Raw genomic sequence first — 12346 nt, 5'->3', positions numbered from 1 at the left:
TCGATAATTGAAAAAAAAAAAAAAAAACAATGGTCAAAGGCATGGTGGCTCAGTGGTGGCTTCGTTTCTGGCTTGTTTTGGCTATGAGCCGTATCAATGGCAATGTGACTTGCTCACCGAAACCCAAAGTGCCGATTGTACATTTTTAAGTTGATATCCGTTGGTTCCGAATAATTCAAAAGTTCTGAACACTTCCCATTCGAAGTGAATACAGAATAGCATAACATTCAATCGAGTATTAGCGAATATTGAATATTCAGCCAACCCTACACATGGCTTATGCACTTGTGGAGAAGGCCATGCAAAATCTATAATCTGAAACTATGAGGGCTTTCAATCGCTGAGGTACTTTTTTTTGCCGTGGTAACATAAACCCACACAAGCACACCAATGCCCATCGTGTTGGATATTTTAGAGGCCATTGTCAGCAGATATGACACACGGCTGCAGGAAATGTATGACAATAACATCATAGACAACTGCAAAGACTTGGACAGGGCTTCTGACAAAATACAGGGTCTTGTCTGTGAAAGGCATCAAAATAAGAACATGCAATTGGCTGCATTACCTTCTGAATGTCGTCTGGTCTTAATGTGTCCAAGTCAACAGCCACTCTTTCCACCGAGACTGCAAATGCGGCTGATGGCTTTGGATAGCGCTGTCCTGCAAAAATGCCGAGGTGGCCAGCAGGCTCCATAGGTTCTGCAAGGACAAAGGCATTAAACACACCACACAGAATTCCTTTCTCATTCTAAGAAAACATAATATTGTAGAGTCATATGAGCTTTTTAAACATGAGAATGCTTCAGTTTTAAGTATTAGCCAGGAGAAAGAAGAACTTGTAAAAATTTCAATTTTGACTGGTTGAGAAACTTTACAATGGCTCGCTATGCAATAATTTCTTGCTCATTTTATCAATTAAGCTTCTTTTTTTTTTCCATTCTTGACCCTTGCTTATATGAAGTTACATTACTAAAAAATGCATAACTGACAAAATGCTGAATAACTTGACACTGCCATAACACTGAATAATTAAATGCTTATTCCAAACTGCCTGTTTTTTTTTTATATACAGCACACCTAACTTTTTGCAACAAAGGAGGAACTATGTTCAAGTTAAATGGGGAAAAAAATGGGAAGGGGGGGGCAGCAGTAGCACATTTTAAGAGCTCCACGTACATATGAAGAAAGATTTTCATTTCTTTCCTCACTTTTGTTATGAATATCAATGGCTGTGCCAAGTAGAACACTGATGCAGTCATCAACCACGGCAGTCTAGGTGATTCAATATAGCGACAGGAAGACAGGAAAGTACAGTAAAGGCTAGGACAGAGACTATGGTAATGCTTCATGCTGCTGCACAACTTGTAAAACGCACCTTTGCACACTAACGATGTGATAAAAAGCCATGAAGTTACGTACACACCTCGACATACGAGGGTATACAGTAGACTCCACTTGAAGCAAGGTAAGCAAATGTGAGTTCCCCCATAAGATAAGCAGCTCAGGGTTCGTTTGTTAGTCTATTGTTGTGATAATAGCAAATATGACCATGGGGTCCTACAGGAAAGAAGTCAATGTGCCTGCATGTGCAGCACAAAATACAAGAAAGAAAAAAAATTTGTAGCCTTCCTACAGTTCCTTTCCAACTCATGATTGCAATGATGCACACACCACTACTGCATTTTGGCAGGATGTAGCATCACATCTTTGTTGTGTTATTCACTTGGTGTACTTTTGTGAGGCTAAATACCCTTAAATTATTGTGCGGATCACATTCAATAACGGATACATCTGGCAGGACCAGATGCGGAGTTTTAATTACATAGTTGATTTTTTCCAAGTCTACGATGGTTGAATAACCAAGGCTGTAAAAGAGAGTGTGGCTGACAATAATAAAAGGAATATTACCTTTTCTCCTCAGCTGGTGCGTCTGGTAGCACAATGACTGAATTTTGTGCAAACTAAAAATACCACAATAATGTTTTGACTAACCTTTCTAACGGTGTACATTATGTCATCAAAAATGAATTAAAATTAAATTCTAGAGTTTCCCATGCCCAAACCACAATCTGAGTAGTGGGGGAGTCCGGATTAATTTTGACCACCTGCAGTTCTTTAACATGCAAGCAATGCACAGTACATAGTGGTTATTGCATTTCACTCCCTTTGAAATGCGGCCATCATGACCGGGATTTGATCCCACAACCTCATGCTTAGCAACAGATATAATGTCATCACATTGAACTAGCTAAGCCACACTTGCTTGTACAGTTCTATGCACCGACATCTGGAGAAGCATACCTAGAACAGGAATGAGACCATGCTTCTCCCCAAAGAAGCCAGCGCAGATGTAATTTATACATTTATACATGCCACAATCGCATAAAAAGCAGGTGTTTTTATATATATGATACATATATATATATTATATAAAAGAAGAAAAGGTATCAATTACAATGCTACCTCGTGGTAGGAACCACTACAAAAGAATCAGAAGGGCAAAAATGTTACGTACAAATACTTGCAATATCTGTCCTTACCGTATTTTCCGTTCTAAAGTCACGTTTTTTTTTTTCTGAATTTTTCGTCGGTGCGTCTAATAGAACGGTGCGACTTATGGGTTGTGTGTGCGCTATGGAGATACCTGGTTCTTCTCGTGATCGAGTTGCCGAGTGCCGTGTGAGAAGGAAGAAGCAGCAATGTAAGCGGCGGCAGGCCGATCGAGAGTCGACCGACACCAAAGTCGTCGCATCTGCAGATCGCTTTCAAGATACAGCCCGTGCCGCTGTGCAAACTACACAGTTGCTACCAGAGTACCAAGCCACCCCCCTCCCTCCCATGCTGCCTTCCCGCTGAGCCGTGCTCCCTCAAGGGCTGCAGAAGATAGCGTCAACCTTTCCCTTTCCACAAGAACCACTTACTCCTCCATTGTGCGTGATTAGACTCACCGTCGCATGCTTTCACTCGCACATACAGCATACGGCTCGAGGGGACGATGTTATCGCCTTTGAAATTCATACAGAATATCGTGGTGACCACGACGGCAGAAATGCGCCTGGAGTGTCCATATCATTGCTATCGCAATTATATAGGAATGGCACCCATACGCTTGTGTGTGACCCGTGCACACGAAGTGAAACGTCACGATGTTTTTACATCGCTTACCAAATGAACTGGTGCATTTTATACACCAGTGCAACTTATAGACTGGTAGGTACAGTATTTGGCTTGCACGCACATTCAATATTTTCTAATATTTGATTGAATATTATGCTATTCAATATTCACTTCGACTTGAATTTCAGTATTATAAGTTTCTGAAGTATTCAAAAAGAATGAATATACATATTCTTGCATATCAGCCACACCCCCAATTACAGCACCCCAGAAAGGGGAAAAAATTAAAATATCTGCAGCAGTGCAGACAATTTCTCATAATTACTATTTTAAGAAAATGAAGAAAAATACACCTACCACGGAGTTTTAAAATTAGTACATTACAGCTGAAATATAGATATACAATATAAAAAAAATTGGCAGATGAAGCGCAAAATAGAGGCAGATTCTCGGCATGAAATTTTACAAAACTAGATTTTTTGCTAATATTTAGGCCTAGAGACCTAAATGTGGGCCTGAAATGCTTTTTATTGAAGTCGAGAAATGCAATAGAAGTTAAAATAGACTATTTCATAAATACACTGCAGCAAAGGGTACTTCAAAGTAATCAGAAGAAGTGGAGTTATTGGCAATCAAAGATCACCTTTGCGGTGCTCCCGCTCCTTCTTCTATGCCTTGCACTGCGAAGGCTACGGCGAAGCAAGGCATGCCCATGAAGCTCTGCCTACTGAACGTCATCGTGGCGCGCTGTTCAAATTTGATTTTCGATGTTCCCGTAGATGCCACTATTTTCTGATTTTGGTGCCTACAGGGATGGAAGCAGCCAAGGGAGCTTTGGAGCAGCTCTGGGAGCAGCAAATTTGGCTCAGTGGAATAGGTTTGAAGCACGAATTGTTCGTTTTGGAGCAGAAAATTTGCATTTTGGAGCATGCTAGGTAAGGCTTAACATGAATGAAATAGACAAATCAAGAAACTATGTTCTTTATTTGACTTTGCAGAATGCTAATAGGTTAAGCGAATCAGTTCTGCAGAAGCCTGCAAGGTGGTGTTAAGTTCACTAAAGAAAAAAGTTGTCGCAGTTTCACCTGAAAGGCGAAGCATCAATTGCGATAGCAAATTTGTAGAGAGCTATACGGAGTAATGATAGTAGCTTTATCAGCTGTAAAAACTTGGACATGCAGCAGCACCGGCAACACGCAGAACTGTTGTCGACGCCGTCGGCGTTTTGCCCGCGTTCGCACAAAATGCGTGCGGCGTTGGTGACTGTTGCCGGAGCCTCTGATATAAATAGGCACTTGGTGCCGCAGCTAAACGTCCCCTCCCTCCCTCCCTCCCTTCCCTCCCCCCCCCCACGCCCTTTCGTGCGTCAGAAGAAGGCGCGGTTGCTCTACATATATGGTGATTGTAAAGGAGGAAAGAGACGCCTACTTCTACAGCCTTTAAGGGAGCACGGCACAGAACGCACGTTTGTTCTCCGCCGTGCGTTCACTCCCCGTGAAAGCGCGCGTCCCTCGCGCCCTTTCACTCGCACATACAGCGTTCGGCGGCGCGCGGCGACGATTTCATCTCCATTGACGTCATACGGAACCTCACGGCGACGGCGACGCCGACGGCAGAAATCTGCTTTGGAGTGTCCATATAATTGCTATCGCAATAAAAAAATGTCATACACCCGACAAAGGAAAACCATATGCGCTCCTCGGAAACTAACTACAGTGGAATCTTGTTGATATGATCTTCCCGGGAACCGGAAAATAAAGCGTATCATCCGAAAATCGTATCATCCAATGTATTATCCAATCAAATCATTATTGGGAAAAGAGAAGAAAAAAAAACTTATCATCCTGAACAACGTATACGCAGAATCATATCAACGAGGTTCCATTGTATTAAGTTTGCATATGGGACAAGCCAACTCAATGTGACCAAGAAAAAAAAATAACCAAAGGATTAATGTGAACAGCACCCATTGTATGTTGATAGGCTTTTGTTAATGCTAGTCCAAAGTTTTTGGGGTTTTTTTTTCGTTGTGCACAAACAACTAATACTTAAGTTTAATTAGCTAATATTAATTACCTCCCTTAGCGGATAAGGATATTGGGTAATGCAAATCCTAGGTTGCTTTAAATCCAGTTATTGCTCATGTTTCAATATCCTCCACAACTTTTTCATTGACATCTTGTCAATTAGGTAAGTTTATAAAGTTGGCTAATTAGAAGCATACGTGCACAATGAACAAGAAATACTGACTGCGACAACCATGAACAACACCCATCAACATACAGTGAACACCGTTTGTGCAATGCCCTCAGTTATTTTTTTAAATTCTTGGTAACATTCAGATGGCATAGCAGAGTACCACAGAATAAATGCGAAGTTAATTTGTTGGTCATTGCATGCTTGCCAGTATTCCACATAAGTTGGCGAGAAGACAGACAAAAGAACTCTGACATTCATGAAAAGAAGAAAGGGAAAGAAAACGTTCAGTGGCTTTCTGATCAATGTCGCCAACCAACATTTTGCCAAATTTCGATTATTAGGGCTGCCTCATAAAACCAATGTAAAATGGCAACTGATATTTTCAATGCCAAACAATGGTTTCTAAAAGATATTTGGAATCGATCTGCGCAAGTCATGTCGTGAACATCATTGCCGCAAACGCAATTCCTGTCGTTAGCGTATTCTCCGACCCTTTACGACCGCCATCAGCCGCTAGACTAAAACCGAAACTTTACATCCTCGATTTGCGTTTTGCAGTCGCAAAAGTCTGATTTTATATGATGTGGTCGTGCAGAATTTAGAGCACCCAGAGTGCGAATTTGAGTGATGATTAAAGTTGCCATTGGATATTTCTAGTGAAGAAGTTTCACAAAAGCAAGCAGCTCGTTTGTCAGGGTGCCATACTACCATCTTGGCAACAGGATGTAGTGCACATACGAAATTTATTTTAATGTTAGACACATGGTGCTCACCATTAATTGATGCAGATTTACCAATGGGGGCGCGTACAAGCGAGCCCTAAAATGTATATCAACAGACCGTACGACTTATTCATTCAGCTGAGAGCACGGCTTTCTTTCCCGACTGCTGGATAAAAAAAGTGCCTGTTCTAATCATCTTTAGCTGGCCCGCATATTACGCAAACGCGCAAGTCTTATATAAAACATTCGTAATAGATTGCATAGCACAAAGGATTTTCGTTTTCCTGCGGCCAAATTACAATGCGCCACCAAACACACCCACATTTCAATGACGCTGAGATGGATTGCTTTAGCTTGGCTTCTAGGGCTAATTGCTAGCCAACACATGGCTGTGTGGTTGCCACTGAACACGAACATCCCGCAAAACTTAACGATTTCATTCGAAGTTAATGCTTTGACGCAAGCTGGTACAACTTGGTTAATTGGTGCAAGATGGCGCAATTGGCACAGCACTTTCATCCCTGCGCCTACGACGTGCCAAACGCCAAACTCACTTGTCCTCATCAAGCTGCATTGAGCTCAGCGAGCGGGCTTGGTGCAGCCCCCTGTGGTGGTTGCAATGTCTACGCTACATAGCAGACGCAGCTACATGCACGACAAGGCTGGAGAGTGCGCTCGCGTTCATGTGCTCCGGTCTGGCCATGGTACGTGGTGCGGACCTGTTTTGTCCTGCAACAGCTTGACCAATGGATAGTTTGACTGATGGAAGTTGCTACTATTAAGTCGGCTCATCGTTAAACAGTGCAGTCCACTGATAATGATACCACATATAACGATGAGTCGACTTAAGAGTATCAAATTATGCATTAGGGCTACGAGAGAAAAAAAAAAAAACATATACAACGATATGTTTTCACTGCATATCGGATATAACAATCAAAATTTTGCTTCTGGGTGGCATTTTTCCTGCAGAATAATCGTGAAATTTGCGTTCCTAAGTTGCCCTTAACCGAGACTGGGGCAAAAGTTTGCCTACGGGAGTTCGAACCTGCCACCATTACGGCGCAGCACATCCCGCTGTGCGCAGATTTCGAAAGCCACGGAGAGCATAGCAAGTTGGCGCAGTGTGCACAAAATAGCGCCAGTTGCTTCGCGTCCACATCGCCAGCGGTCGTGCAAGCGTCCAGAGAAGGAGGAGGAGAAAGGGGGGGGTGAAGAAAGCGATAAGCAATGCGCGGCCCCTGCACTCCTTTGACAATCTCCCTCTCTCAGCGAGTACGAAAATGCACCGCAGAAGCAGTGGGAGGTGCGCCAACAAAGCGCAAAGCTGTGTCTGTTGAGACGTAGCTGCAAATTTTGCTGGACTCAAAGAAGTACGAGCTCACGCAGTTGGTGATATCGACGATTATGAAAACCGGGAGCGCCACATTCATGAAGGCCATGCCGATCAATGGAAAAGGCGAGCTTTGTGTGCCAGGACGAAACCTCTATGGGTGAAACTAACACGGTGGAAGCCGCTGACATTATCGAACTCTGGGAGCCTGTCGCTACCGACAATGAAATAGGTGGTGCTTCGATGGAGGAGTTTGTGAGTGCAGATAGTGCTGCCTCATTCTGCGAAGAGGTCTTCGACGGGATGATTGTTGTCGCGACAGATGGCGGCGTTGTTGCGACGGAGGTGACGACAGCAGCGGCAGTGCCGATGAGATTGACAACGGCCTATCTTTGACACCGACCTCGATGTTCAACCGAAGTGCGTCGATCGAGTCGCTCATTGATTTCATGCACACTAAATTATAGCCACCAGTGCTCGTGCAGCAGCTGGACGCGATGCACACGGCTGTTGTGAACTGAAACTTCCGCAAAAGCAAGTGCATATTTTTGACTATTTCAGCGTGCCAAACGATTGAGATGCTATTTAGAGGTATACATTGTTTTATTTTTCACAGCCTACTTTCTACAACATCGATTTTTTATTGCAAGTGGCAAATTCGGTTTCGTGACTGCAAAGGTACATTAGTCTTTTTTTTTTTAATGGCAGTGCAGATATAGCGATGATCGGTTTTAACGATCAGATTTCTCGTTCTTCTTGATATCGTTATAAGTAGATTGCACTGTAACCGATATATCGTTATATGTGGTATCCTTATAAGTGGACTGCACTTACAGTTAAACTTCGATATAACAAAGTTGGTAAAATAGGCAATTTGCTTTGTTATATCAAATTTTTATTACACTGAAATTCAACCTTTTATGCAAAAAAACATGCAGCAGATCCACCAAGTTGTAATCTGTATGCAGCGAAGCTTTGTGCAAGTGCATAAAAAGTCGAAACACGAGTTTGTGTTTATTGAATGTCCGCACAAAGTGACATGGAAGGTTTTATTCAGGGATTGTAGAGAGGCTAATGCAATGCCACCACCGCAGATGTACGAAGCCAAGCTTTCTGGTTCTTTTTTTTCTTTCACCCGCACGGCTGCTGCGGCGGATGCGAGTGCCATATGGTGGTGGTGCAAGGAACCCAGCGGTGGTGCATCGCACACATCCTCCGCTGTGATTGGTTGGCCTATTTGGCTGGAGAACAGCCACGCAGCACCCATGGTGACAAAAACCTGGCGAGGTTCACAAAGAAAAGCTTCGCTTTTTAAAACTACAGTTGCCAATGCATCCATCTTACACGGACGGGGCCGCAAAATTTTTCGAATTATTGAGCAATAGGAAAAAGGCAATTTGAATAACAAAAAGATCATTTTGTTGAGAGCCAGCGACGAAGGATACGGTTTCATGCCGTGTCAATATCTTCACATCAGCGGTATGAAGCGAAGCCAGCCAAGCTTTCGCATCCACTCCGCCCTTGCAGCTGATAGTGTCGCCAGCAGTGGGATGACGCTATCATGAAAAGCGCTGGCAGTGGGGAGTGAATGCTTTGTCTGCCTCTTGCTTCAACAGATCTTCGAAACTCACGATTACGCAACCACCAGCACTAAATGCACAACATCTCCACTCGCCTAGTCTTCCCACACGCTGCAGATTACCTCTGAAACAGGGTGCATGGGCAGCGCAAGAGCTCAGATTCAACCACGATGACTGCTATGCGCGGCCACAGCCGCACTAGAAAAGGAGACGTGGGCCAACCTGCCCCCCTGCCCTCGGCGTACATGAATGCATTACCGCGAGCTCGCATCCCTCCCCCCTTTTCCTTTGCTCACGTGGGAAGATGGCACTCATCAAGCCACCATTATTCTCTGCTCACGTTTCCACTCGCATCTAAAGCATACAGCATGCGGAGCACGATAGGATTTTATCAAGCTTGGACATTATATGAAACATGACACTGCTATGCTTCGGCAGTGGCTCAGTCACGCGGCCGGCACGCTGAGCCACCGTAATCCAGCCATTTGACCATCTGTGTCCACAAAAGCTTCCATTTATTGTCAGAGTATTCTTTTGCGGTGGGTGTAAACTTTTTTTATATTGAAATGTTAAACACACTTAGTTATATTGAGGTTCTAAATACATGGTGTTCTATGGACAAGAAGTTACAAAAATTTAAATACTTTGTTATATTGAGGTTTAACTATTATTGAGAATGTCCTTGTGATCACTAAATACGCCAATACCTGTAGGGAGTGCTTGCCTGCTTGAGAGGCAGCTGCTGATAACATTGTGAGAGAGCAAGCAATTTTTTATTGTTTTTCACACAAGATTGCAATTTCCCTACAGCATGCAGCGCAATAATATTTGGCGCACATGTTTACAGGAGCTTCGTCTACAAATAGGCAATGTTTTCCTTTGACATTCAAGTGTTTGAGGGCCCCTTTAAGGGTAGGGCAAAATCCCACGAACTGAACTTCCGCAACACAGTGGGATGACACTATCACAAAAAACGCTCGCAGTTCTATGTGAACTTGACTGCTGGCATTGTGCAGTCAAGTTTGCATAGAACATCTGCACTTTGCAGCATCCTGACAATGTGCATTGTGCAGGGCATGTCACACTGTGCAAGAGAAATGCAAAACACCCCCACAGTCCTTAACAACCATAAAATTTCAAGTTTAAATTACCGTATTACTCACATAATGAACAAACTCGCGTAATGAACACACGCCCCATTTTTTCAATCGAGAAGTGTGTTTTTTCGGCCGCGCACGGCCTATCTTGAAAGCGATCTGTGTCGGGGGCTGAGTCTAGGTGCAACGGCAGCTTATACCTTTGTGCGTGCTCCGTTCTCGCCGCTCGGTTTGCGTTGAAGCGATACACAGCACGAAGGTCACTTTGCTCACTTTTGCTGCCGCGCTTCCTCATGCCACTATTTTGACGGCAAGTGTCCGCGGTCATCGAATTTGATGTGCGTGCTGACACCATCCTTCTTAATTTACATAGCGAATGTTTCCAAGTTTATACGGCCGATAAAACTATTATCCTTACTTCGTTTAGCTGTCTACACATTTGCTATCGCAATCAATGGTTCCCCTTTCGGACTGAAACTGCAACTTTTTTAGAAGGTGGAAGCGGAAAAATATCACTCAAAATTTTACCCCGCATAATGAGCGCACCTCCCAACTTTACGCATATCTTCTGAGAAAAAAAGTGTGTTCATTATCGCGAGTAAACACAGTACTTCACCGAGTCTTAAAGGGCCCCTAAACCACTTCCGACTTTTTTTTAACATTTCAAGTAAACACGCGCATCGAGTTCAGAATGCCGTCACGATCAACGATGCTAAATGCTGCAGCGCTACACGCCGCGGGCGCCATAAAATAAACAAAACAATGCCGTGCTCCTCTCCGGACCTTTCCGGTATCCCCAGCGGTCGTCGTGACGTCACCAGGGGCAACGATGTCGATTGGTCGAACAAGAACTTACGACTTCCGGTTAGTCTGCTAGCAGGTACGCACGCTCCCCGCTCTTCCTGGTCATTTTGCTCGCTTGTGTGCACTTGTGAAATGGCAATTACAGCCCGCAACGCAAGTGCCAAATCGCTCACGTTCCGACACAATCGTGCTTAGCGGTCTGATCAGTCGCGCGAACAGAGTTCGACAGTGTTGGCCTTTTTACACGTGCGCGCAACGCAGGGTCCATAGCAGCACGCGTCGCATGAGCACGGGCCGGCACGGCAGCAACAGCAGGTAGCCGAGAAGCGTGAACTCACGGCTAAGGCCCGTCCACGTTACCGGCACAGTAACTCTCCGCACACCGTTAGCCATTTATGGGCCGCCGTTCGACGACGGTATTGCTCGTGGATGGCGAGATTTCCTTGCCGTAAGAGGATGAGACCGGGACCCATTTGTGCACCAGCCTCACCACCGCTGACAGCTCAATGGCGCCGATATCGTTGCTAAGCTTTCTCCGGTTCACTTCAATGCTAAAGCGGATGGCGCTTCTCAATGAATTACCGACGCTCACAAGCCACAATATTTTCTTACCATTGTTGTCGCTCTTCGCAATAATTGTACGCAAAGAAGAAAATACGCTCATATATTAGCGGCACCGTCGCCTGCGATGCGAGCACAGCTGAGCCGGTCGTCTGCCGTCGATAGCAGTGCATTGCAGCTGAGCTAGACAAGTATCGGAGCTCTTGATCATGTTTAACTTTTGACAGTGGATATTGTTTTTCATAATATGTACAATTTACACATCACTTTATTTAGCCGAAATTATTTTGCTTGGAACAGAAGCTGCAGTCGATGTTTGCGTCGCCTATGGTGGAGGCGCGCAGTTTCACAGCGGTCAATTGAACCGTTGATCATACGGCGGGCGGTGCGCCGGCTGAACTGCCATCTACTTTGGACACTTCTTGCGCGGCAGACGTTCTACGGCACTGGAGGCCGGTTCGTAGTCGGTATATTTGCTGATAGCATGGACGCACCTTAACCGGAAGTGGACAGTGTTTTGAAAAGTGCATTGGCGATGACATATGTCACGTGACATTTGGAGAAGCACTTGGTGAGGAGGAGAGACCAGCCGACGAACGGAGCGTAGTGAAGGAAAGAGCGAAACGAGTGAGGAGCGTCTTTCGATCATGAAATGTGTGTAACTCCACTATTATAGAACCATTTCGAAAAGTTATTGCGGCTACGTGTTCGTTGTAGACTCGTGCACAGCTGCAACACCAGAACTAAATTTCGACCTTTGGGTGGTTTAGGGGCCCTTTAAGACTGAGCAAAGCTCTGCAAATGAATTTTCCTTGCTTCTGGCATTGTAAAAACAAGTTAAATGAACTATTCCATGAATATTTTCTTTTGGTAACCTCAATGTACAGACATTTTTGCAGACAAACATATCCCCCTTACTCCAGGACGACT

At 44.4% G+C, this 12346-nt stretch overlaps 1 protein-coding gene across 1 annotated transcript in view; it reads right to left on the bottom strand.

Annotated features, from left to right (window-relative positions):
- Positions 1–12346, bottom strand: part of LOC119449410 (nuclear pore complex protein Nup98-Nup96-like) — a 186190-nt gene that overhangs the window by 50453 nt on the left and 123391 nt on the right. Inside the window, 1 exon segment of the mRNA XM_037712580.2 lies at positions 569–702. Coding sequence (XP_037568508.1) covers positions 569–702 — 134 coding nt within the window.

Source organism: Dermacentor silvarum, chromosome 4 (genome assembly GCF_013339745.2).
Source record: "Dermacentor silvarum isolate Dsil-2018 chromosome 4, BIME_Dsil_1.4, whole genome shotgun sequence".
Lineage (NCBI taxonomy): Eukaryota > Metazoa > Arthropoda > Arachnida > Ixodida > Ixodidae > Dermacentor > Dermacentor silvarum.
Note: the sequence above shows the minus strand (reverse complement) of the source record. Positions and strands in the feature narration are given on the sequence as shown.